The 27,471-nt window shown below is 42.9% G+C and overlaps 1 protein-coding gene across 1 annotated transcript in view; it reads right to left on the bottom strand.

The window, feature by feature from the left end:
• LOC138261625 (SCO-spondin-like) overlaps nucleotides 1-27,471 on the bottom strand; it is a 1,514,343-nt gene that overhangs the window by 335,326 nt on the left and 1,151,546 nt on the right. Inside the window, exons 95-97 of the mRNA XM_069210750.1 lie at nucleotides 25,330-25,488; nucleotides 24,657-24,787; nucleotides 11,809-11,948 (exon numbers count right to left, since the gene is read on the bottom strand). Coding sequence (XP_069066851.1) covers nucleotides 11,809-11,948; nucleotides 24,657-24,787; nucleotides 25,330-25,488 — 430 coding nt within the window. The remainder of the gene's footprint in view (nucleotides 1-11,808; nucleotides 11,949-24,656; nucleotides 24,788-25,329; nucleotides 25,489-27,471) is intronic.

The raw sequence follows: 27,471 nt of genomic DNA, 5'->3' as shown, positions 1-27,471 counted from the left end.
CCAATGGACATTATCCATGTGGGAACTGTAGTGTGTGCCATCTAACAAAGGTCACTAAAGAGGTCACCTTTAACGACAGCACAACATAGGACATTAGAGAACTCTCCAATTGAAACACTCAGCAAGCAGTATACATGATCACTTGTCCATGTAACCTATATTATGTGGGCATGACTACCCACAAGGTTAAGACTCACATCTGCAAACGCCCTATTAACCTGAGATATGGAAGGGCTACGACTAAAATATCCACTCATTTAAAAGAGAAAGCACACACAGTGGAGGATTACCAGTGGGTTATCCTAGAAAACCATAAAGAGATTAATTGTGAATATACACTGTTTGAAAAAGAACAACAATGGGTTTATAAATTACGCACACACCAATTTGGCCTCAATGAGAACATATCTTGGAGCCAGCTGCCAAAGTACGAACATCACATTAATCATTTGTCGGATATACATCTCCTGAAATGAATGGTACATCTAGGCAACGCAAAAGGTTCTATGTCCATCTCATTCCTTTACATTCCACAGTGTCACAAAGAGCAAACCCTCAACAATACATATTAGCCACTGACATATACATCACCATCACAGTCAGAAGGGAATGAGTAACCATCCGTTAAAAACAAGAAATAAACTCTCAAATTATTATCAAAACGATATGGGAATCCCCAGTTCTGCCTCTGTAAGCCCATGAAGCGCCAATGAACAGCGTGCAAATACAGACATCCACAAGGGATACCTACTTATAGGGTCCTCACGGGCCCCCCAACCCCTTCATCCCCAGGGGAGGCCACTATTTTGGGGAAGTTAGTGGTCTAGTGCTGCACGCTTTAGCGTACCGAGATGCAAGAGCTGCTGCACATTTAAGCCTGGCTCCTTTGTGATCATTCAAGTTTCAGACCCCTGGGAGGTGAGTATTAGGTAGAGAGAGGGGGTTTCACTTTCAGGAAGTAAGTGCATTTTGAACATTGTTTACATCGCGCTACAGATATGGTACGATGAATCGATTCTAAAACTTTGCCAAATCTTTAGAGTGTGACTACAAGCACACACCCCTCCCGGAGGAGCTATGATATGAGAATCCAAATGCTACAAAGTAGGTAAGTGCTGTTTGGTGTGTTTCACTTGTTTACATGTTTAAAAGTTTTAACCACTTCACTGCCAGGCCTTTTCCCCCTCAGGTGCCAGGCCTTTTTTTGGCTACTTGGGGCAGTTCACACTTAGGCCCTCATAACATTTTGTCCACGCAAGCTATAAATGCCAAATTTGTGTCCTTTTTTTAAAAAATCCTAGCGATTCTAGAGGTACCCAGAGTTTGTTGGTTCCCCTGGAGGAGAACAAGAAATTAGCCAAAATACAGCAAACATTTTGTTTTTTCCCCAAAAAATGGGAAAAAAGGGCTGCAGAAGAAGGCTTGTGTTTTTTCCCCTGAAAATGGCATCAACAACGGGTTTGTGGTGCTAAAATCACCATCTTCTCAGCTTTCAGGAACAGGCAGACTTGAATCAAAAAAACACATTTTTCAACACAATTGTGGCATTTTACTGGGACATACCCCATTTTTACTATTTTTGTGCTTTTAGCCTCCTTCCAGTTAGTGACAGACACGGGTGTGAAACCAATGCTGGAACCTGTAAAGCTAAACATTTCTGACAAGTAGATAAAATTCTGAATCCAGCAAGGGGTCATTTGTTTAGATCCTACAAGCTTTTCAACAGTAAATAGCGGTAAAATAAAAAAATATTGAAATTGAGGTGAAAGAACGAGCCATTTCTCTCCACGTTTTACTCTGTAACTTTTTCCTGCGATGTCAGATTATTTAAAGCAATATACCGTTACGTCTGCTGGACTCTTCTGGTTGCGGGGATATATAGGGGTTGTGGGTTCATCTGGAACCCTAGGGACCTAGAGCCAATAAATAAGCTGAACCTTGTAATAGGTTTTCATTCCATACCGGGTACACAGCAATTCATTTGCTTAAATATAAAGAGTGAAAACTAGATATCAAGGAAACCTTTGTATTTCAAAAATGGGCACCACATAAGGTGTTGAGAAGCAGTGGTTATTTGTGCATCTCTGAATTCCGGGGTCCCCATACTTGCATTTGAATTACAGTGCATTTCTCAAAAAAACTTCTTTTTTAAACACTGTCTTACATTTGGAAGGTAAAAATGTAGAGAAAGAAAAGGGGCATTAACACTTGTTCTTCTTTTCTGTGTCCCCCCAAGTCTCCCAATAAAAATGGTACCTCACTTGCATGGGTAGGCTTAATGCCCGCCACAGGAAACGCAACATGGACACACCACATTTTTACATTGAAATCTGATGTGTTTTTTGCAAAGTGCCTAGCTGTCGATTTTGGTCCCTAACTCAGCCGGCTCCTAAGGAAACCTACCAAACCTGTGCATTTTTTAAAACTAGACACCCAGAGGAATACAGGATGGGGTGACTTGTGGGGCTCTCACCAGGTTCTGTTACCCAGAATCCTTTGCAGGCCTTAACGTTTGTCCAAAAAAACACTTTTTCCTCACAGTTCGGTGACAGAAAGTTCTGGAACCTGAGAGGAGCCACAAATTTCCTTCTACCCACGGTTCCCCTAAGTCTCCCTATAAAAATGGTACCTCACTTATGTGGGTAGGTCTAGTGCCCGTGACAGGAAATGCCCCAAAACACAACGTGGACACATCACATTTTCCCAAAGAAAACAGCTGTTTTTTGAAAAGTTCCTAGCTGTGGATTTTGGCCTCTAGCTCAGCCGGCACCTAGGGAAACCCACCAAATCTGTGCATTTTTTAAAACTAGACACCTAGGGGAATCATAGGGTGACTTGTGGGGCTCTCACCAGGTTCTGTTACCCAAAATCCTTTGCAAACCTCAAAATTTGGCCAAAAAAACACTTTTTCCTCACATTTCGGTGACAGAAAGTTCTGGAATCTGAGAAGAAACACAAATTTCCTTCCACCCAGTGTTCCCCCAAGCCTCCTGATAATAAAAGTACCTCAGTTGTGTGAGTAGGCATAGTGCCCACTAAAGGAAATGCCCCAAAACACTATATGGACACATCAAAATGATCAAATACAAAACTACCTGTTTTTGCAGGGGGGAGGGCACCTGCGTTTTTGGTCCTGGGCTCAACAGCCATATAGGGAAACGTACCAAACCCAAACATTTCTGAAAACTAGACACCTGAGGGAGTCCAGGGAGGTGTGACTTGCGTAGATCCCCCAGTTTTTTCTTAGCCAAAATCCTCAGCAAACCTCAAAATTAGCATAAAAATCAAATTTTTCTCACATTTCTGTGTGGGATCACCACACCAGGACACATTCCTACCACCCAACGTTCCCCTCAGTCTTCCGGTAAAAATGATACCTCACTTGTGTAGGTGGGCCAAGTGCCTATGAGAAGGAAGAGCCAAAAACATGTCGAAATTGATGAGGAACCAAAGCGGGTCCAAAAGGGCAGTTTGAAAAAAAACATTTTTAGGCTGACAAGTGAGGCAGAATGTTTATCGGTATAGATGAGACAATGCTAGGTGGCAGGAATTTTGTGGATTCCTGCAGATTCTGGAAGGTTCCATCACAAAAATGTGGGAAAATGTGTGATTTCCAGCAAAGCTGGACGTTTGCATGGTATTGTGGGTAAGAAATTGGTGTGGGGTGCATGTGAAGCACACCACTCACCCAGATGTTTAGGCCTATATTTATACTTTTTTAGCACTGCATTTGTGCCACTTTTTGACGCAGAAATGACGCAAATGCAGCACTAAAAAAAGTATAAATATGGGCCTTAGTTTTCAGATGTGTCTAGGTCTTGTGGATTTTTCTACATGGCAGCGTCCCAAAGCCCAAAAAGTGCAGCCCTCACCATTCCAAGTGGGACAATTTTGAGAGTTAGACAAGCTCTCATGGCCCAAATGTAAAACCAAGACACAAAATGATCAAATGTCCTCTTACTTGCCGTGAGATAAGATGTTTTAGTGTGCGGGGGAGAGCTGAAAGACTGTTACCCCCTTCAGTTGGGGTGGGGGTATGCCCATACTGGTTGGTAGCCACCACCCCGCTATTGTTTTTTTTTTTAATTCCCTGGCATCCAGTAGGTTTTCTGCCCCCGGGGAGTGAATCTGGGGTAATTGGCCCATCTGCCCACCGGTGGGCAGAACAACTTTGGTACAATGTATTTGGGGTGGAGGTATGGCCATACCCACATCCTCTTTTTTGAAAAAAAAATCTTCCCTGGTTTCTGGTGGGCTTTCTCTCCCCCTGGTGTCTAGTGGTTTCTGCCCCTCTTGGGCACAGACTGGCCTAAAAAACATAGGTGGACCTGCCCCCAAGGTGGGCAGAAATGGCCTAAATATAATTTGCCCCTCCCACCCAGAGGAGCGACCCTTGCCTAAGAGGTCGCTCCCCGCATCTGAAAAACAAAAAACAAAAAAAAAGATCCCTAGCGCCTAATAACAATAGGCTGATCTGCCCCCATGGGGGCAGAAAAGGCCTTGATAATAATCGCCCCAGTGGGGGGCGACCCTTGCCCAAGGGGTCACTCCCCTCATGCCAATTTTCCTTTAGAAAATTATCCCTGGTGTCTAGGGGGCATTTCAGCAGCTGGATCACTTCACAATCCGGCTGCTGAAATGTTCTGAGAGACATCAAAGGAAAGGAAACGTCTTTCCTTCCTTGTGATGCGTCTCGGGCCCCAGCATTTCTCTTCCGATCCGCGGGTGGCCTCTGATGAGGTCAGCACGTGATCGTGCACTGACTTCATCAGAGGTCACTAGAGGGGGCCAAGGGGGGTGGTGTCAGGGGTGTAAGGGGAAGCGATCCCCTTCCAGCTCTGCCGTGGAGGGTAGGGGCGTGGCCCTCGGGGGGAGCGATAGCGTTTCTCCCGAGGGCCAGTATAAGGATGTAATGGTTACATCCGTGACGCATCAGCGCAGCTTCACGGGACGTAATCATTACGTCCATGGCGCCCAAGGGGTTAAATGTAGTATGTCTTGTACTGTTGATTGTGAGAGTACTTCAGTCTCTCAGTCCTGATATTCACGAGTGCCGTTTCCCATGAGTGGGTGCAGTTTGCAAACAGGTGGCACCACAACAACATATGTAGCTGCCCATTACAAATGGGGGTTATGATAACTGTGCTTCTCTTGTATTTTCACAGGTATCAATGACGGACGCCATAAACAATAGGTATCATTTTATGACACCACATTAGTAAGGTGAATTGCACTGTATCACAGAGCATGTATTATTTATGCTTTCATTAGAGGTAGTCAAACAAGGAGTGGCACCAGGGAGTCCACCTTGGTCCTGGAGTGGAGCCTGAGGGGAAGGCTCCGAAATATGTTGACTAGGAAGTCAGGTACGTTACATCTCCCACTTCCGCAGCCCCTTTTTAATCATACCGCCTCCAACAGATCTATTAAATAACTGGAATTACTAGGAGACAGGTATTTTAACTCACCCAAGACCCCACCACTCCTATCCCTTCTGTGATTCATATTGGCGAGCCTACATCAGTGCTCCCTCGTATCCCGTAGGTCAAAGCATGCCCCGCTCCATAGCAGAACGGGAAGAAACCCAATGATGAAGCATGCCACCAAGGGGTAGCCCTGGTGGGTGAGGGTTTTTGTAACAGGAAAATCCTTTTTCTTGTCCATCCTGTGGTAGTTCTTTTAGCTGGGCCTCTTCTGTAATGTTATTTATTGGATATGCCAAATTTTACACATAAGAATGTTGTTGTTAAGTATATCAATAATTGAGAGTTGATTATTTGTTTAAAATATTAGTATATATTCTTAAGGCTTTGCTGAAAACATCAGTTATTATTTGCATAATTTTTTGCTTTCACAAGCCTATGTCCCCTCTTTTCTGAATTCTCTACGTGTCCTTTTATTTTGCACAATTTGTGTATTTCGACCATGATCTTTCTTTCACAGTGATTCCCCTTTCTCCTCTTTTATTGAATTTCAAATTGTTTTGTATTTTGCTGACAATGTTGTCCTTTATATTTCTGTATTTCTTCTTCCTTGCTCTGTTTACTTCCACGAGACTGAGTCACAAAAGTAAACTTACACTTTTGTGTAAGTTTACACTTGCTGTAGTGTAGTAACTTTACTACTTTTTGATATTCACAAACTAAAACTGTAATTTGACTATTACTACGCTTGTTTGTGAATAACAAAAAGTACTAAAGTTACTACAGCAAGTGTAAACTTACACAAAAGTGTAAGTTTAACTGCGCAACAAGCCCTCATTGATTACCTTTTTCCCTCTCACGTGCGTTTTTACCTGCTCAAAGTGATGATGATGTGACAGCAAAAAGAACTTCATATATCTGGAGCACTCATTTTGAACTTTTACCTAACCTAATATAATGTAGATCAGGGCAAAATTGTAATCATGCTGGGGTAACTGGCAAAATATTGGTAATTTCGGGCAACAAAATGTATGCAAATTTTTCAAGATTAAGCCAGTACGCCACATTGTGGATCTTCAGGAAGAAATTTTAACACACGATGTACTGCTCAAGTAATTTTTGAACAAAAGTGGCATTTCAGGTAGACTGTCTACCCGAATAGACCATCTGGATAATTCTTTAGTGCACAGCTACAAATCCGAAGGTGAATGGCAGTGTTTTGAATGAGAGAGGTGTTTTTTTTTTAATGTGGGTGGTCAACAAACATTTCAGGTAGACTTTTTACCTGTGCGGACCATTGGGGTATTGTTGGAGTGCAAAACTGCAAATCCAAATATGAGCTGCAGTGTTTAGAACATGAGTGACCGGAAAATCAACTCAAAATTATATTTCCGAGTTTCATTTGTACAATGGACCTTTTGGACAATTTTTGAGTGCAAAGTGCATTCTGTGTAATTACATGCAATTGTGTGTAATTCTGAGGTAATTTCATGTAACTATGCTATAGCAAATTAAGTGACATTCGCACAGGCCTATTATGATGTGCACAGGCTTATATAGAAAGATGGGACATGAGAGGTACATGGTGTCAGACGTGAACATTGTTTTTGTCTGCCTGACTTCTGCTGTGTGTAGCCATTACGAGAGGTTGTATACAGCCACAGTGAAACCAATTTGTATACCCCTTTTAGCCAAGCTAGTTTCCGTGTATTGATAAAGTGAATGGCATTTATAAAGCTGAGAAAACCAACCTATACTTCTCCCCTTCTTCTCGACCGTCATTCCCAGTTGCAGTAGTGTCATTATCCAATGTTTTTTCTTCTTTTTTGTTAGTAATTTAAGATTGGAGGATGCTCTGTGTATCGCAATCCGATCTCTATGCAATCATCCTCCCCCATTTTACTGTTTCGTTTAAATACTATTTGGTCAGTGCTCAATTTGTAAAAACAAAAAACAAAAAAACATAAGTGCTAGGGCCTAAGTTAGACCCAGGAGGTCACTGCAGTTTGCACCACCTAAAATCTCTGCCAAATACCATTAACAATGCCGCTGGACTATAGCAAGTGACCCAAAGCTATAGACTGTCTTGGGCACATTGGTATTATTATTGTTTTAAATTACATATCAGATTGCTGAATACTCTGCTACTGTGCACTTTTAACAATAGACTGATAGGGTAACCATGTTTTGGACTGTCATAAATAAGTGCTGAGCACCAACAAACACTGGCACAAAATAAGCACTGTATTTAGAACATGTGCAGTCTGTGCCTTTCAGTTCTTTTTCCCAATCCTGCTCCCCTTTTGTGTTTTTGCTGATTACCATTTGTGCCATTTGTCCATAGCACTCACCATAACTCTGCTCTGTCTCCTCCGCTTTCTCAACTTCTTTTAGATGTTGTCTGCTTCGATCATGGTAGAAATTAAAGAAAGACGACCCAAACAATTTTGTTTCAAATTATGACTTCCTTTAACAATTTCCAACTGTTAAAACCTGTTCTCCAAACTATTCTGTTTTTTTCTAGGACCTGCGGTAAATTGATAGATTTTTATTTCAAAAGTCTATCAGATCTGACAGTCAATACCAGGTGCCAAGTTACATGTTGAGTGCCTTTTTCCAGTTCATTCTGGATACTACCTTAAATTCATGCACCCAGTGTAGACAGAGACAGTACACCTGATTGCACAATAAAATGCACTGTTCCCACCACAGGTATTATAGCTTGTGCCTGCACTCAAAGGAGACCTGGCCTAATTTAATAAAGGGGGTGCAGTTCTTCCTCTCAGACCTGAACTGTAGCTCCCTGTGGGGGAAATTAATGGAGGGGTCCCTGGGATCCCTTGCCCACACAGATGTATCGCTCTCATCGCTCTCAAGGTAATGTACTGACTGTGAACCACATCATATGCGTTGCACAACCTCTGCGCCTTGTGACAGTAGGTTTCGTCCTGCATCTGTAATGCAGTGCAGGTGCAAAGGCAAAAGTGTTCAATAATTTGCACATGACCAGACCCCCATGGAAACGGACTGCACCTTTAGGATGACATCTTTGCACATTTTGGTCTGGAGCAATCAACATTAATGCAGGGACTATGTAAGCATATGTGGCTCCTTCTGTAATAGCAAAGTTTCTGGGGGTGCCAAAAAAGTAGATGCAAATGTCCATAGGCACTAGGCTAATCTGGACCCATGCATGTGTAGTTTGTTTTTTTAATTACATTTTGTGTCATTTTGGTATTTACCAAAATGCATTTCACCTGAAACATCTTTCAATGTTTTGTGTGCACCAGTTTGGTTTTACCACATTGTGTTCTCAATTACAAAGAATATACTACAGGAGGGAAAGGAATGCAAATATGGCACACTTCCAGGAGGCTGCATGACACATGGCTTCTTAAAGACAGCATGGGCTGATATACTCTTTAATTTTTCTAACCTCGAAATCACTCTTTAGGGAAACGCACTCAATTTATTTATGCACAGACAAGATTTTCTAATGTGATTTTTTTTCTGACTACTGTAGCATACCACACGATATTTGATTACTTCAAGATTCTACCAAACAGGCTGCAAGACCTTTGGCTTTTAAAACAATGTAATTCAGCATTTGTACTGTAAAACGATTGTTTGGCTCGCCAAAGAACACTTATTTTCACTAAAATGTGATGGGGTAAATTCAATAAGATAGTGTGAAGTAGTAACCCTGCAGTATTACTCACAGTCACAAAGCCTTCGTAAATAGGAAAGAAAACATCTACAATTTGAATACTTAGAGGATATATATATATATATATATATATATATATATATATATATATGTATGTATATGTATCAGTACTAAAAGAAAGGGCTCTCCGCTCTTTGCACTTTTACTAATAGGGACTACAGCACTTTGATGCCAATCCACTATGGCATTTATGAGTAAGTAAAGCAGTAGTTCATTAGCACTACTTCACATACACATAAATTTGCCCTAGTGCATTTAGTTTTTCTACAGCTCTTGCCAGCATTCCAATGTGGTGGTTCTGTATGCTCCAAAGATGCTTTCCAGCATGTACATCTTGACAACATCCAGACTTAAAATGAAGAAACACAGAAGGAGGAAACAAATACAGGTCAAAAAGACCCAGTTCAGGATACACCTGCAGGCAAGGTATATCCTTTTTCTTTCCTCACTTGACCTTTCTGATAAATACCTAATTGACGGAATGATAGGTTAGTGTTAGGGACCACATGAAGAAGAAAACCCCAGACTGGAGGGCTGCATTGAGATGGCCTTATATGTTTTTAACCATGGATTGGGAGGGAGTAATAAAAATCCTCTTAAGCATTTCCACACTCCTACACATTCCTTATCCGGTCGTCTGCAACAACTTTAGGCACACTTACCTCTCTTCCTTTAAAAAGAGCTCCAGGGAGGCCCACCTTGTGTAACTGTATGTCACTACGGTGAAGCGGCCCAATTATGAAGCATGTCATCTCAGTGAGTGAGGACCCTTATTGGTTTAAGGGAAGGCCCTTGATCTTAAGGATAATCACTTGTATTCTCTTAGTGTCAGAGCCCTGAATATAATGGGGTCCAAGGATAGAGTTTACAGTGGGCCTGAGGCTGGTGCAGATTTGCCAGATAAACATTTGTGAATTAAAAAAAAGCATTAAAGTAGATTACAAATCAGAATTATATGAGATGAGAAAGTTACTCAGGATTTACCAGCGTTCTGCAGGAACTGTACTTTAGTCCAAGAATGCAAATGGGCAAGAGCTCCACATCTATTACGGAACTAGGTAACATTATCTCTTAACTGATTGATTTATTCTAAGGAAAAATGATTGCAGTTTTTCACTTGTTTCTCTTTTGAAACATGACTGTTGACACTAAACATTTCGGAAAAAATCCTACAGCAGGAGGACAGGAACAACAAACAGAGAGTACAAGAGGCTGCTGGCTACTGCTGTTCATGCCTGTTGAATTTAACACAATTTCTTTAGCACGAAATGCATCCTTTGGTCCATTTTAAACACAAAGATGCATTTTGTGCTAAGTTAGTAGTGCAGTCCTAAATGCTGGATTACGTTCCTGGTACAATTACATGCACTTATGCATAATTATGTCATGATTTTGTATAATCGAGCTAGAAGCGAGTTATGTCCATCCCTACAAAGTAACAATAAAAATCAGATGCAAAATCAGACTTCTCTAGCTGCATACTGGAGACCTTATCAACCACAACACACATACACACATAAAGAAGAAGATCAGGCTTTAGGTCAGCACCCTTAAGCCATTGGCTATTGCTATTTTTTAAAAGTTGTCACTGGATCCACCGATTGTCCTTAAATCAATACGATTTTATGGAATTTTACAAGTGGTTTTAAGTATTACCTTGCAGTTACCTCCCACTGAGCTTCCACTGACCCATTCACAATCACTCTATTCCACCCTAATCCCACCACTAAACTTCTCCCTACCTCCAGTGCCAGATGTAGTCCCCTCTATAAACGACCTTCCCTCCAACCCCTTTGAGTGCACCAAGATATTTGGTCCTGGCTCGCTATTATGACTTTGCAAATGCTAGTTACATTGCTTCACAATTCACAAATGGAAGGTGTGCGTGGAGGTCATCTTGTAATGGAATTCTCTCTTGCTTTATTTTTTTTAATTCATTATAAGATGCCTGCATGCTTGTTGGAAAGCGTAGACCTACTGACTTTGTCCATGGTTATGTTAAGTAGACCAAAATTGGGAAACAATGTCATTTGTTCTCAAAAACAGGATCTCCAAAAACAATGGACTTTGAGTTTGCTGGTGTAGGAGCACCTCCAAGGATTACCATTTAGCAGAAAACAGTTACGTAAAGTAGAGCTACCGATCTAACAGCACATTCTAAATTAGGTGGGAGAGGTGCAGCTGAGTAAATACAGCAGGTGCATACTTTACCATGTACACATGGCAGTCTGCCCACCAAACCATGAATGAGGACTTTATGAATGTAAAACGATCCTTTAACATTGATGACATTTGGGTTCAAAGCAGATAAAAATATTAGTTTGTTTTTCTCAAGAGGCATTTGATCAACCTTCATTTCACTCCAAGTGCTAATTTAAAATGAATGCGAGCTGCTTGCGCCACAGTTTAATCTGTGTTTGGTGCTGATGCTTTTAATGTACAACTATCAGTTTTTAGACTCATTTCAATAATAATTACTTCTTCATCACATATGAAGACAAAGACTTTCAAAATTTGTCCTTGCGAATATCAAGTTTTTTACAATTAAAAGATGTTGAGGATTTGTACAACAAGACCTATTGACTTTGCCAGTTCCTCATGCAAAGCAAACATTTCTGCAGGCTCCTGCTAATAACAGAAAACTAATGTTCTACTCACCATTTCTTGCAACCAATCCATGCAGTGCCTCCAGGAGGTATGTACAAAGGTGGTGCTGGTGTGGTTCCATTTGACAGGATAAAATGGACACAACCACATTCAGAAGGAGGCACACATTCTCCATTTTGTTCCACCAATCCCTTAAGAAGGAAAAAAAGCATATGTTAAAATTAAAAAAGTTGTGGTTACATTCAGGCACAGTTTCACTGAGGTTGTGTATAAAGTTTCGTAATGCTCTATTACTTACTGGTTAATCTTCATTACTCCTGGTCCTGTTGTCCTCGTGCCATGTATGACAAATGGAGATATGAATATCTCCCAGACAGAAAAAAGAACACCAGGACTGCTGGAACCCTACCCCACTCCTACCCCCTGGAAGTACTTAACCTGTATTTACCCAGCATTCGTTATGAACATACCAAGTCTTCACGTGTAAAGGCCGGCAGTTCAGGAGGGAGAGAGGGGCGTCATGAGTGGGACGAGGACAACAGGACCAGGAGCAATGAAGATTACTAGTAACTAATAGGGAATTACCCCCTGATCCCCCAGTCCTCATCCCATTCATGACAAATGGAGAATACCAAATTCCGAGAACCCAGCCTTCATAGACTGAACATATCACAAAAGGACACAACATCAAACTGCAACACCCAAAAGTGATTTATTGAACGGAGGAAGAAAACCCAATAAGGGGCACACAGCCCACAAGATCCCGAGCCAAAAATTGTCATCATCACCCAACACATTCTGGAGACGATAGTGCCTCACAAAGGTATTAGAGGATGCCCATGTAGCAGCCCAACAAATCTCTGCCATGGGCATCCCTCACAACTCAGCCTATGAGACCACCCCCTGAGTAGAAAGCCCCTGCACCCCAGCAGGAAGAGGAGACCCAGAGAGTAAGCTAACTCAATAACCTGCTTGATCCACCTGCCAAGAGACACAGAGGAGGCCTTCTGCCCCTGCGAAGAAGCCCCAAATGAGACAAACAAGGAGTCCTTCTTCCAAAAATACTACTTCTGCTCCAGGCAGATCTGCAGGCCTGCTTCACATCCAAAAAAGGACCAAACTATCTCCTTGGAAGACCCAGAACCAACCCCGAAGGCAGCAACACAACCTCCTGGGACTTATGAAACTGTGAAGCCACCTTTGGCACGAAGGAGGAATCCAATCACAGCACCACCCCATCGGCAGAAAAAGACAAAGAGGGCTCCCAAGCCATCAAAGCCCTCAGCTCTCCCAGCCGCCTGGCTAAAGTGATGGCAACAAGAAACACAACCTTAAAGGTGCCAAACTTCTTGCCTGCAAGCTCCAAAGTTTTAAAAGGAGCTGACATCGGAGCCTTCAACACCAGAGGCATATCCCGAAAAGAAAACAAGGGCCTAACCAAGGGGTAGAAAAGGGAAAAGCCATGCAACAGCCGTTCCACCAGCTTGTCAACATGAGCCAGGTTCCCCAAGGGGAATACAAATTCTTAATAGCAGCCCACTGGGCCCACAGAGTAGACACCACTAAGCTTTTTTCAAAACCTTCCCTCAAGAACTGCAACACATCAGTCAAGGAACTATGTAGGGAGGACAACTGACTGAAGAAAACCACACAAGCTGGAAACTACCTCAATGCCTCTCATAGGACTGCAAAGTGGAAGGTTAAAGGGAATGTTGAATAGCCATTGATATATTAATGGGGATCCTCTTGTGCTGTAACCCCCCCGCCTTTCAATTTCCACACCTAGAGACGAAGACTCTAAAGGGCCAGGGATGGAAGAGACCACAGAGGAGAAGGGGAGCAAGGAATCATCAAAGGACCCAGAACTACCATCAGCTTGAGACTGGGGAAACAATAGTGCCAGAGCCAAAAGGACACCACCACAGCCACCACCTTAGACTCCCTCAGCAGACAAGCCAGAAACTGGGGAATCACAGCAAGCGGGGGAAGGAGTACAACAGACGGCAAGGCCCAGGACACAACAGGGCATCCACCCCACAAGTCCCTTCCTGCCGTGTGTGGGTGCAAAACCCGGGAACCTGCGCATTGATCCCAGATGCAAAAAAGTCCAGGAAAGACACATCAAACTTCTTGAACACCTGCAAAAACACCTCCCTGGTGAGAGACAGTGCGTGGGAAGGAGGAAAACACTGACTGAGGGTATCCACCACTACATTTGCCACCCAACTGACATGAGCTGCCACCACAGACTGAAGATGACTCCCCCCCACACTGAAACAGAGGCAGAGACACTGCATCGAGAAACCTGGAATGGATTCCCCCTGATGGTTCCAATAAGCAACAGTCACCTAGTTCTCAGATTGTACCACATTGTTGTGACCCACCAGACCATGACAAAACCCCGTGATCGCCTTGTAGACTGCCATGAGTTCCCTTCAATTGGAAGAATGCCTGCCCTCCTGAAGAGACCAACAAACCTGCAGGGACCGATCCCCAGAGTTGCATCCCAGCCAAAGGCACTGGCGTCTGTAGTGAGGACCAAAGAAACCCCTTTCAACAGATGGTCCAGCACTGTCCACCAGCACAGATCCAGAAGGACCGCAGAAGCACTGGAACATGCTGGCCCAGTCCATGGATCGCAGATCACAACAGGCCAGCAGATTAATCCACAGAACCCAAGATAAAAGCGTGCTAATTGAACCATGAACACTGTCACTGCCATTTATTTCAACAGCCACAACCAACAGCCAACTGGTAGAAAGGCACTGGCCATCGCCTCCTCTGCCATCGATTGTAACACCAAGGCCCAGGAAGGAGGAAGAAAGACCCTGTTGAGGTTGGTACAAAACCGTGCCACAATTAGAGTCAAGTCCTAAGAGAGTACAAACTGAAATACATGATCCCTGAGAGTTGTACACATCACCTGCAAGTTGTGAAGAAGCTGCTCCTCTGATGGAGGAAGGAGCAGCAAATTGTTCAGACAGGGGTACAGGTGGATGCCATGGCGTTTGAGAGAAGTAACCAGTGGAGCCACCTTTTGGTGAAGGCCCTTGGTGCCGACCGAAGGCCAAATGGCAGCAGCAGAAACTGGTAATGAACCCCCTGAATGCAGAACTGCATTAATTGTTGGTAGTGAGGGTGCACATGGTAATAAGTGTCCTGCATATCCAAGGTGCAAATCCAGTGCCCCATGACAACCACTGGAATCACTCTCTATAAGGTCTCCATTTTGAAAGGTAGGTGGAGGAGAAACCTGTTTAGAGACTTCAAATCCAAAACCAGCCTGAAGTCGCCCATAGACATCGCCACCAAAAAGATGATGGAGTAGAACCCTCTGGCCTGCTCCAACAGAGGAACCACCGGAATGGCCCTCTTCTTCAGAAGAAAGGAAATCCCCTGACATAAGGCCACATGCTTCTCCATCCAGGACGGCTAAGGAGTCGGGCGGATCCTCGAAGCTGAAGGAACCTGCCTGAACTCAAGCCAATAACCTGTCCTCAATACATCGAACATCCACGCCTCTGAAGTAGAGACCTCTCAGGCTGGAAAGAAGTGACCAGCAGCATATCACAGTGATGTATTTGCCCTTCTGCTCATTAGGACCAGGCACCTCCTCATATGAGCCTGATGACTGTGAAGATTGCCCAGGGAGGAAACTCTTAGGGCGACCAGAGCCCCTCATCTCCAACAATCTCCCAAATCAGCCTCCTGAGCCTAGAGTTCTCAATCTCCCGGTGCCTCTTTGCTCTAGCAGGAGAATGGGATGAGGCTGAAGAATAGGATGAAGATGGAGACGCAGAATCTTCCACATGCTTGGGCTTCTGGGAACGCCTATTCACCATCAGACCAGTCTCACATGAAGTTAGGCAAGACCCGGAAGAGCCGCACAGCAATTGCTTCATGAGCAGCAGTGGCAGCGAGTCCCCCTGCCTGATTGGCAGTCACAGAGATGCGTAAACAATGCCACAACGTATCCTGGGCCCCAAAGAATGAAGTTCCATCAACTGGAATCACTGAAGAAGAGCAGCTGTCCATGCAGACTGGAAGAACGCAAACACCAACCGCTGCCTGCACCCCCCTGGAAGCAGGACGGCTCCAGAAGAAGAAATATCGCCACTCCAGTCCTGTGGGGGCAGCATCCAGCACTGCATGTCCCATCTGACTGGAGACAGAAAAAAAGAACAGAATGAATGTTCAGTAACTACAAGTAAAGTACTCCCGGTGGGAGGAGGTGGGGTAGGGTTCCAGCATTCCTTGTGTTATTTTTTTTCTGTCTTGGAGATATCCATATCTCCATTTGCCATGAATGAGATGAGGACTGGGGGAGGCAAGGGGTAATATTATTAACCAAAAGTGCTGCAGTCCCAAAGGCAAGAGCACTTGTGGAAAAACTGAAATGTTGGCTGGCTGCTAGGAGTGGGCATAACATTCATAATTTGCTGTAGAGTAAATACATGAAAAAATAACAAAATTGTGTGATCTTTAAGTAGAACTATGTGAGGACCTGAGCCCTGCATCATTTAGCACAATTGTGTTAGTGCAGCATGCACCCTAGTATTCAAAATGAACTTGAGGATGCAATTTGCACAAATAATATGGTTCTAAATGCAACAGGACAAGCAGCCACCAGCTGCTGCTCGCTCTCTGTTTCTACACTATTGGGTAAGCATATCTGGGCTAAATTACCCCAAATTATTAAAACAGGCATCATTTTCTGTACTTTCGCTTCACAAGAATAATAATAAAATGACCAAAATTACTCAGATTACTCCTGCGTAAATAACATTTTGCTCTGGACTAGTAGCAGCCTGTTGACCATATTCTTGTTTTTAGAAATCACCCTCCAAAATGCTGGACTTTAGGCACAGAGAAAAAGGAACTGCTGTCAGAAAATAGAGGTGGGACCTTTATTCAACTCATGTCGTCATGGCTGAATAGGTGATGGATTCGCAATGGGGATCAGTGGTGCCAACTGCCAGCATACACAGCTTATGGCAATAACTTCTGAATCCATTCTTGAGTTTAAGGAGACTCAAAGGCAAAGGAACCTGTAGTTAGATGTACGCACCAAATCATAATTCTGTATCTAATACTCCAATATAATACTCGTTGTTCCATAATAAGCTCAATTGTTTCAAAATTTTGAGCAAACCTGTGAATTGCTAGAGGACCTGCACTGGAACCTAACTGAAGGACCTACTCTGAAGGACTGACCCACTGAAAACTAGTTGGAAGTTGTTTCTTCTCTAGATACACTTCCAAGTCCTCCATGATGCTGTAATGTACAAACATTTAAGGAAGCACTACTCTTCAATTTTGCATGCTGACAGTGGGATCACAAAATATTTACAGCCTGGTGCAATGACATGTTTTTGTGGCAAAAAAGGCAGCACGTGGTACAAACCCAATGCACAATAAAGTCACAACACTGCATTTCAAAAACACAAAAAAATTCAAAACAAGTACACATAACTCACCAATACAACACAAAAACACAATGTGTCAACAAAAATACAAAAGAGCAACCAATACACAACCACAGCACGACATGATGTAACAACACAATGTAACAGTGAATAAACACAAAAACGCTACTCGATGATATTAAAAGAACATAAAACAGCAATATGATACACCAAGGATACAACAAAGGCAAGAGTACAAAACATACCACAACACAAAAGCAAAACTGCACAGCAAGACAAGAGCATTGTAACTCAGCAGCACACAAAAAACTACACAATAAAGTATCAACCTAGCAACACAAAACAACACAATAAAATACCAACCTTAAACTACACAAAACAAATAAATGAAGCATCAAAACAACAAATCAACTGTAAGCAGCATGTTTAAGCATTGTGTTCTTTTCTATCGTGTTGTTGTTTTCATATTTTTATTTGTGTTTTGTGCTGTTATTTTGTTGTTTTATTGTTATATTCTTGTGCCTCTTGTTGTGTTTGTTGCAGTGTGTTGATATCGTGTTATGTTGATGTTAAGTTGCTGTGCTGATGCAATGCTTTGTAGGGCATTATTGTTTTATTTTGTTGCAATGTTGGTGCAGTGTCTTTTGAGTTGTCAGTGTACCACATTGTGTTGTGCAGTTTTGTTGGTTGTTGTATTTATTTATTTTTTTATTTGCATTGTTGTGTTCTGTTCTTTCTATTGTGTTATCCGGTTTCATTGTGCAGCATGTTTGCTGCTGTAGTGTGTTGTTTTGTGCTGTAATTGTGTTCTACTGCAGCTGTATGACATTTGATGCACTGGTGGTGTAACATATTCTTTTATGCTGTTGTATTGTTTTTGAGGTGAATTATGGTGCTGTGTGGCTCTTGTGACGTACTGTTGCATTGCCATGGCATTGAAAGTGTGTTTCATTAAGGTTGCTTTATAGTCTTCTGTTCTGTTTTGCTCTGTGTTGTTGCATTATTGAGTTGTGTTATTATGTTTCTTTTGTGTTCTGTTATACAAGATCTTTACAGATTTTCACAACTGTGGCTATTTATCTAGCTAAGAGCAGCACATTTCATTAATTTTAAAATGAAAACCCCTTCGTCATAGCCTAAGGCGGCAGCATACTGTCAATACATCTCCACCACTTCCTATGATGTTAAAAACTCTGTTGGAGAAAATGCACTGAAATAGCATGTTCAAGATTTACTAAAAACCTTAGAACAAAATGTTTTGCCAAAAAAGTGGTGGATATCCAATCAACAAACTTGCAGCTTCCCAAAAAGTACCTTCTTTTTGACGGTGCAGCCTACTCTAGTTCTGCAAGTGTCAACCTTTTGCTGACAGCCATAATGACATTGAGCCATTAATCAAAGTATCTCAGGCCACCCTCCAACTTTAGAAGGGATATTCAACATTAATGTTTCCTGTTCGGACAGCCAGGGAAAGCCCGGATGTCCCAAACAGTGAAGAAAAGGAATTAACCCCACTACTGGGATAAACAGTGTATCAGGGATGTTTCTTTTTTGTTTTTCAATAATAAACAAAAAACATTGCTAAGCAGGCTTATTGCACATAGTAGATTGAGATCATGCTGTTTCCCAGAGAGTAGAAGAGTATTGCTGACATTCCTGAGGCTAGAGAGAGTAGACCTGGACACTGAATTGAGGGGGATACAGGATTCCTTTAGAAATTTGTATAGGCTTTTGCTTGGCAAGGAACTGCTGGTCTACTTTCCTAAACACTGCCATTTGGTGGGTAGCAGAGCTGAGGGACTGGACTGCAGACTATTGTGCAAATTGAGGGGAACCTTCCGGTGTGGCTTGTCATTTTGTCTTCTCTGATTACCTTCTTCAGTTGGGTGATGACAACAAATGTAGAAGCCTCACACCTCTTTGTGCCTCTGCTGTGGTTGCTCCAGGTTGGAAACAACCATGCTGTGAGAAGCACCGCTCTGGAAAGATGCTGTCTCTGGAAAGCAGCATGGAGAGGACACTCTAAAAGGGAACCACCTCAATCTGGTTCTGAAGCAGCCCACAGTGGATACAAATCTTGTGTCTGATTTTGGTATATAAATGCGGGACCTCATTACCACACTTCTTTAAGTTGCAAGTCTTGCATGGCCAAAGAAGGGAGTGCTCCATAGAATATTCAGAGGACTGCTGTTCAACCTGTTGTTAAAAGGATATCGACTGAATCTGTATCTTTTACTTGAAGAGCTGTGTCCTTATCCTGAAGTGCCTAGAAGACTGCCTGTATCCTGAAAGCGGGATGGTGACCGTGCAGGGGAACTGCCTGTCCCAGAGGAGCAAGGCTTAGCTAGTCTTAGATGACTATTGTGGCACCCAGAAGAGTAGGCCTTATTAGAGAAATCAGTGGACCCTTGTGTTTTGGATCTGGTGTCACTGCATTGGTTCCTAGTGGGAATCACAAAAAGACAACTGTGATTGCTGAGACCCAGTTGGGTTCTGACAACATGTCAAAAGTAAACGGTCTGTGTGAGGTCAGATCTACCTGGAGTAGCTGGTCTGCAAATGGCTTCATCTGCCCAGAAATAATAGGCCAGTGCATGGCTGTATCTTCTTAAGGTAACTAGCCTGAGCATGGCCACGTGCCCAAAAGTAATTGACCTGTGCATAGCTGCATCTATCTTAAGTAACCAGCCTGTGCATGGCCACATCTAACCAGAATAGCCAGTCTGCCACATAGCTGCAATTACGTGTCTGTTTAAGGCTAAATATACTTATGTGGTAAACAACTAGAAGGGGCTGCTCCTGCAACCACAGCTGAAGCTTGCAACTGCTACCCCATCCATCAAAGGTATGTTCGGGACCTGACAAACCAGGACTGCCTACTCCATGCCTGCCGAGTACACTACCAGGGTGTGGGTCAGGCAAATGAAGCAGGGTCCTGGAACAAAGCTTCCAGCTCGTGTGCCACCTGTCAAGAGAAATGATGCGAGCATGTGGGAGAGAGACAGGGGGTTGCACCTAATCAATGAGGACTGTGTGGCAAGACTAAAAGCTGAGACTCAGCACTAAAGAGTTTAATAAATTCAGGACTGATAACTGCATTTAAGTTATAATCATGATAACAGCTCTTACTCTAAGAGGGAGAGACCATCTAGCCCTGAGGGCGTGGCAAGCATGGATCGAGTGGGCAGACTGGGGAAGATTGTGGATAGGGGTGAACCAGTGCTTGATAGTTATAGTACCCAAGGATAATAAGTAGCATCCTGTCATGATAATGTATTGCATTTCATTCTAGTGGGTAATAAAGTACTTTTATTTCTTATAGAGGCTGGAAATTAATTTATTGTGTACTTGTGTGATTGTGGAAAGCTTAGCTCTGGCACACCAACACTACTTTCTGAGAAGCCTACGTGCACTTGCCATCACTACCAATGTGCTGAAAGGTCTGTAGCTGGTCCAGATTGCAGAGCTAGATTGAGAAGGAAAATGGAATAGACGCCAGAAATACGGTAGCAGTAACAGCATCAAGTTAACTAGGAGAGTCTCAAAGTCTAAACAAAACCACTTTGAGAAACATAAATAGAAAAGCTTCATCCACATCACTGTAGTGTGCTTTTTTAGAGGTGATTCCATCTCACTTTGTGTACATACCACCAAAGTTGTCTGAACATGAGGATGAGGGAGATCCAAATAATCTGTACCGAATAAACTAGGGATCCAGATAGTGCATAAAATCTATCTTGGTATAGACCCAAAAGAGATTTTTTTAATTGGAGTGTACACCAGTTGGATTCGAAAATTCAGTTGGATGTGTCTAGAGGTATAATGTCTGGTCCATCCTTCCTACCAACATGTTTTAACCCTTTAATAGCCTGAAAGGGTCTTGGTTCTTTGTCAGCATGATTAGGATCCAATAGGTCAATCAATCAATCAATCAAAAAATGTATTAAGTGCGCTACTCACCTGGAAGGGTCTCAAGGCGCATTGGGTGGGGGGGGCAGAGAGGGGGGATGCAGTTTTACAGCTCAAAGAGCCATGTCTTTAGGTGCTTTCTGAAAGTCGGGAGGTCCTGGATCTTACGTAGGTTGTTGTGGAGGGAGTTCCAGGTCCTGGGGGTGAGGTAAGAGAAGGAACTGCCTCCGGAGGTGGTGGGTTGGATGCGGGAAGGCGAGGTGAGCAGAGCGGAGGAGTCGAGTGGGTACGTGGAAGGTCACTCGTTCGTTGAGGTAGGCTGGTCCAGTGTTGTGGAGGGATTTGTGGGCGTGGATGAGGATTTTGAAGACGATCCTGACTAAGGGCTTGATTTAGATCTTGGTGGATGGGTTACTCCATTGCAATGGGGATGGATAGCCCGTCCACTGAACATAAATCCTATTATATCCTATGATTGTAACCCATCTACCTTTTTAGGCATGGCATCCTTGGCGGGTCTCCCCTGTCTTGTTTTTGCCTCTGCTTCCCATGTTTTGACTGTGTGCTGGACTCTGTCTTTGCTGGTTTTGGTACCCTGGGCACTTTACCACTGCTGACCAGTGCTTAAGTGCAAGTGCTCCATGTGTAAATTATGTGTCTAATTGGCTTTTCCATGATTGGCATATCTGATTTACTAGTAAATCTCTAGTAAAGTACACTAGAGGTGCCCAGGGCTTGTAAATCAAATGCTACTAGTGAGCCTGCAGCACTGATTATACCACCCAAATGAGAAGCCCTGTAAACATGGCTCAGACTTGCCACTGCAGTGTCTGTATGTGCAGTTTTAAACTGACAATTCGACCTGGCAAGTGTACCCATTTGCCAGGCCCAAACCTTCCCTTTCTATACATGTAAGGCACACCTGAGGTAGGCCCTAGGTAGCCCCATGGGCAGTGTGCAGTGTATGCTAAAGGTAAGACATGTGCTAGTGTGTTTTCACATGTCCTAACAGTGAAATACTGCCAAATTCGGTTTTCACTGTTGCAAGGCCTATCTCTTTCATAGGCTAACATGGGGGTGTCTTTAAATATCTTTTAGATGCAGTTTCCCTTTGGGAGCAGATCGCGACCTGGAGTTTGGGGTATCAGAATTTAAAAATACATCTTTTGGTGAAGTTGGTTTTTAAATTGTCAGTTTGAAAATGCCACTTTTAGAAAGTGGGCATTTTCTTGCTTAAACCATTCTGTGACTCTGCCTGCTTGTGTATTCCCTGCCTGAGTCAGACTGACAGTTGGGCTCCTTGTGAGTCTCTACTAGACAGTAACACAAAGAGAGCTGGGGTGTAGCCTGCATATCGTGATGGGCCATCTGGGCTAGAGTGGATAAGGTGTGGTCACTTACACCTGAAAGAGATGTGCCTGTTCTCACACAATGCAGTCTCTGATCCCCTGGTGTGAGTCTGGGCCAGGCCTGGGCAAGGCAGGATGTTGTGAACTACAGAGACTTTCATTTGAAGTGTTCCTACTTTAAAGGCAGAAAGAGGTATAAGTAGTGGACTCAAAACCCAAGATTACTGGATCACTGTTGGAACCAAGAGGATCCTCTGCCAAGGAGAAGAGTTGGAGGAGGAGTGCTGCCCCTTTGCCTGTGACTGTGCTCTGCTGGGTTGGCCTGCAGTTGCTGCTTCTGCCTGAAAAAAGACAAAGACTGGACTTTGTGGTATATTCCTGCTTGTGAAGTGTCTCCAAGAGCTTCGACTTAGCTTGCCTCCTGTTTTGAAGTCTCAGGGCCATCAAATAATTCCTCTGCCAGCACCTTGACTCTCTTTTGAGACTCCTACCCTGTCAAGTGGTGCCCTATCCAATCCCTGGGCCATTGAAAGGTGAAGCTGGTAGAACCAAGGTGGAAATCCATGCACAGGAGGCGTGCGGGGAAAATTTTAATGCACCACCTGCAACGTGGCTGTAAAAACGATGCGCCACCCACATCGTGGCTGAAATCGATGCACCACCTGCATCGCGGCTGAGATATCAACGCATCACCTGCATCGCGGCTGGAGAAATGATGCAGCACCTGCTTGCGGCTGCTGAAAATGAGGCAAACCCCACGTAGAGCGGTTTTCCTTTATCGTGCGGCCCGATTTCACACGCATCATCGCTGGGCATCAAAATCAACATGAACCTCTGCGGATCCGAGTTGCCCTGTCCGGAAATCACCATATCGCTCTCTTGTGGGAGAGAAAAACAACATAACTTTACTGGTGTATGCTGGATTTTTGTTGTTTTGGTCTTGTTTGAGTTAGATAAATATTGGCTATTTTTCTAAACTGGTGTGGTGTCCATTTTGTAGTGTTTTCACTGTATTATTGTGTGTTTTGGTACAAATATTTAACATATTGCCTTTGAGATAAGCCTGACTGCTTGTGCTAAGCTACCAAGGGGGTGAGCAGGGGTTATCTTAAGTGAGTATATCCCTTGCCCTGACTAGAGTGAGGGTCCCTGCTTGGACAGAGTGCAAACTGACTGCCAACCAGAGACCACATTTCTAACATGCCTAAATCAAAATCAGGCCCTACGTCTGTACTAAGGGTAAGAATACGCCTTACCTTACCACTGCATCTTGTGGAAGCAGTCTGTTGGGGAGAAGTGGTAGGTAATATTGCATACCTCTATACAGCTAAAAAGTGGAAAACCATTTGTTCTTTTTTATCATCAGTACGTCCCATCAGATAGTGATTTATTGTGTTGTTCTCAAGTGAAAGCAAAACACACATGTACAATAGAGCACACATGCAAACAGGAAAAAAACATTTCTCATCTTACGCTTGGCTCGAGGAAGCACTGGAGTTTGGTGCAAACCCCTTTATACAATTCCTGTTAGACAGGGACTTGATTCAAAGCCCATGGGTGATTGCACGGGAATGCCCATGCTGTACCCATGGAATGCCCCCTTGATGTAAAGTTATGGAAGGCAGCACATTGCAACGCTTTACATTACTTTGGCTTAAAATCCAACACAAATCACAATTTGTAAATCCCAATACAAAGGTTTGTATCAGGTTTGCATTAAAAAAGCAGTGCAAATCTGACACAAAGTGTTAGTAAATCTGGGCCTGGCTGTCAGCGTTAGGTGATATTTTCCTAAATATATTTGTGTGTTACCTTTCTGTAGTTTTAGGCGAGTTGTCCATATCTGAATCCTTGATCAGAGTTACAGGCCAGTGCAAATCATGATGTCACATCAGCTTATCTAAAGGGCAGGTGTGTCCGAGAGACTATAATCTACTTTAAATCCTATCTGCTATATTCCCTAAGTGAAGGACATTGCCATAGTTAAACAGAAAAGAGGTCAACATATTGGTTATAAGCAAACTAGACAAATATTGCTTACTTCAGAAAAGTTGATAGACATTTATATTTATGTATTTAGCAGTCTTTTATAACACAGGCAAGAACCAATGGCTGAGACAGTGCAGCCACTGACCCAATCTGCACACTGCTTAAGACAATTATATTGCACCGACAGTAAAACTGTATTAATCTTTGCAACAAAAAAAACACTGACCTGTGGACAGTAGCAACCTGGCAGGCACTCAGGCATATCCTGGCACATGTCCTCCTGTTGGTGGGTAGCACATAGGCCTAAGCAGGGAGTGCCACATGGGTGAAACTCAAATGGGAGTTGACAGCTTGATTCTGTTAGGGCGTTAGATCAAAAGATGATGAGTGAAACTGAGCTTCCCAGTTCATCAAAATGTGAGCCATCAAACAAGTATCTCAGTGGAATTTTCGACAGTGGATTATAAATGTTAGGAAGGGAAAACAATGGAAGTTGCACTAGTTAAACAAAAATACTGACTGAAACAATCATGCATCATTAGATACCAACAACCATTTTCAAAATGAACTAGAATCACCCCATAGGTATGCAGTAGGTGTCCTCAGCTCATTTTGTCAACAACTAAATCTAGCAGAATCAATTTGTAACTGGGCAACTCAACTTTCCAATTATGAGGTACAGAAGGGGTCACCAGCAAACCAGGGATACCTTATAAACATTACAGTACCTGAAGTGGACAGATTCACTTAATACTACTGTCAGATAAGTTCCTATGCATTGAAGATGGCAATGTGACAATATTGTAAAGGAAAATGTGGGACCGCATTCCAGTCACATGCGACCAAAGCTGTATATAATGCAGGCCAATGTATCTCATGTTTGTGTGCCGACGTCTCACCTGAGCAGTCAAATAGGTCACAAGTTTTGAAGTCAGTCATCAGCTCCTTACAGGGCACAGTCCCATAACTCGGGTTCAGCAGATTCCGATAGCGCATCTGAACCAGAGATTGGCAGGAACACTCACTCCAGTCTGTCCAGGAGCTCCAGAAACAATCTCCTACGAAGAAATGGGAAAGAGAATTCACTTCAAGAGGGGGCACAGAAAGCAGTGAAACAAGATGGTTTGTATGTTAGAAAGTCAATATTAAAATATATTTGACTGAAAATGTATATCCTAAATATCCTTTATAAAAGCATTACTCCATTGGATGCAGGTTTTTTATTAACTGTGGGAACAAAAGATCAAGATGACTGCTGTGGGTAGTGGGGCATCAGTATGGGCTATTACGTTCAGAAGCACTTTCCAGTTACTCAGGTGCTTCAGAGGAGGTGACAGAGATCAGAGGGCATTATAAACAAGGAAAAATGTCAGGTTGGACAGTGACAACAGAGACACAAAACCATGTCAGTCATTTGTAAGGTATCAGAGTTTCCCAAGGAAAGTCATAAAAGAGCAGAAAAAAATCACAAGAAACAGTAAAAGCACTGATGGGAAAAGAGCACACTATGTAAAATAATAATGTAGAACTATTCTACATAAGGCTAGATGAATATACACATCTGTCAGCATTGTGCAAATATCTCTTCTTCAAGCAATTCATATTTGCAGTTTTCTTTTCAAATGTAAGGTACATATTTTGGAAGGCTATCAGGTATTACAAAGTAATTAAAGGTATTGATCCAAGCTCTACAAACATTCTGAGAATTAGCAAGATATTGGATCACATTTTGTTCTGCTGTTTGAAAATAAACGGAGCAAAGGGATTTTGCTTATAATTTCCCCCTTTTAAATGTTCATTAGGTGACAAAAATGATATGACATTATTTTCCTGTATCTTGGCAAATATACTAAGTTGCAACAAAAACGTGGTCTTCATTTAGTTTTTGAGAGCTGTAGGGTGCACTACAAATATGCATTGTTCCATTCGATCTCCACAAATAGACATGATCCACCTTGCTCATTGAAAATTGGAACACACAGGACTTGATTCAAAGGTCAACATTTTGTGTAAGTTTACATTTGTTTTGGAATTCACAAACTGTGATTTAATGGTAAGAGGCATATTTATAAGCCCTTTGCGCTGCAGGAGTTTCACTTTTTGTGAAGCTCCGGCGGCGCAGACTACAAAATAATATCTATGAGGCTACGCAAAGCCACTTTGTGTGCCTTTGAATGGCCTCATGGATATGGAGTAAGGCAAGGCAGAGCAAATCGCTATGTTGCCTTACTCTGCATTCGGGAGGCATTCCATGGGCGTTGCAGTGGATATTCCCACGCAACAACATAGACTTTGATGCTTCCCCAGATTTACAAATCCATGTAAACCCTGGAATGCACCAAAACCTTACACCTCCTGAGGTGAGCCATAACAAGGAGAAATATTTTTCTTTCTCTTCATTTTTTCTACTTTCTACCTGTGCTGGATTCAACAGCACAATTAGAAAGAGAAAAAACACCTCTGGTGATTGTTTTTGTGCAGGAAGCTGCCCCTTCCTGCACAAAAATAATCCTACCAACAACAAAGGGACCCCTGCACCATGGTAAAAGGGTTCCTGCGTTGGTGCTAGACTGGTGAAACAGCACTGGGAGAAAGGACAGGACCATAACACATTGCATAAACACACTCTAGCGTAGGGCAGTGCAGAATGGTGACGTGCTGTGCTGCCCTATGCCAAATTCCTGTATATATCCCCTTAAGTTTACAACTGTTGAGACTCCACAGTCAGGGCCGAGAACTCCGCACGTAAAATGATAGGAGTGTCTTACCTTTTTATGTGCAGAGTTCTCCACCCAAACTGCAGACCCTCTGCAGTCGTAAATTTACTATTAAATCGGAGTTTGTGAATTCCAAAACAAATGTAAACTTACACAAAAGTGTAAGTTTACCTTTATGAATCAGGCCCACAGTAATTAAGACAAAATTAGTGCATGCACTGAAACTATAAAACCTATTAAAACCGGAGAGATGCAACACTGAAAATCCTGCAAAGTGCCCAAGCTGTACTGGAGGGTGCCAACATTTACTGCTATCTTGATCCC

Source organism: Pleurodeles waltl, chromosome 10 (assembly GCF_031143425.1).
Source record: "Pleurodeles waltl isolate 20211129_DDA chromosome 10, aPleWal1.hap1.20221129, whole genome shotgun sequence".
Taxonomy (NCBI): domain Eukaryota; kingdom Metazoa; phylum Chordata; class Amphibia; order Caudata; family Salamandridae; genus Pleurodeles; species Pleurodeles waltl.
The sequence above is the reverse complement of the archived record's forward strand: the minus strand, read 5'-3'. Positions and strand labels throughout refer to the sequence as shown.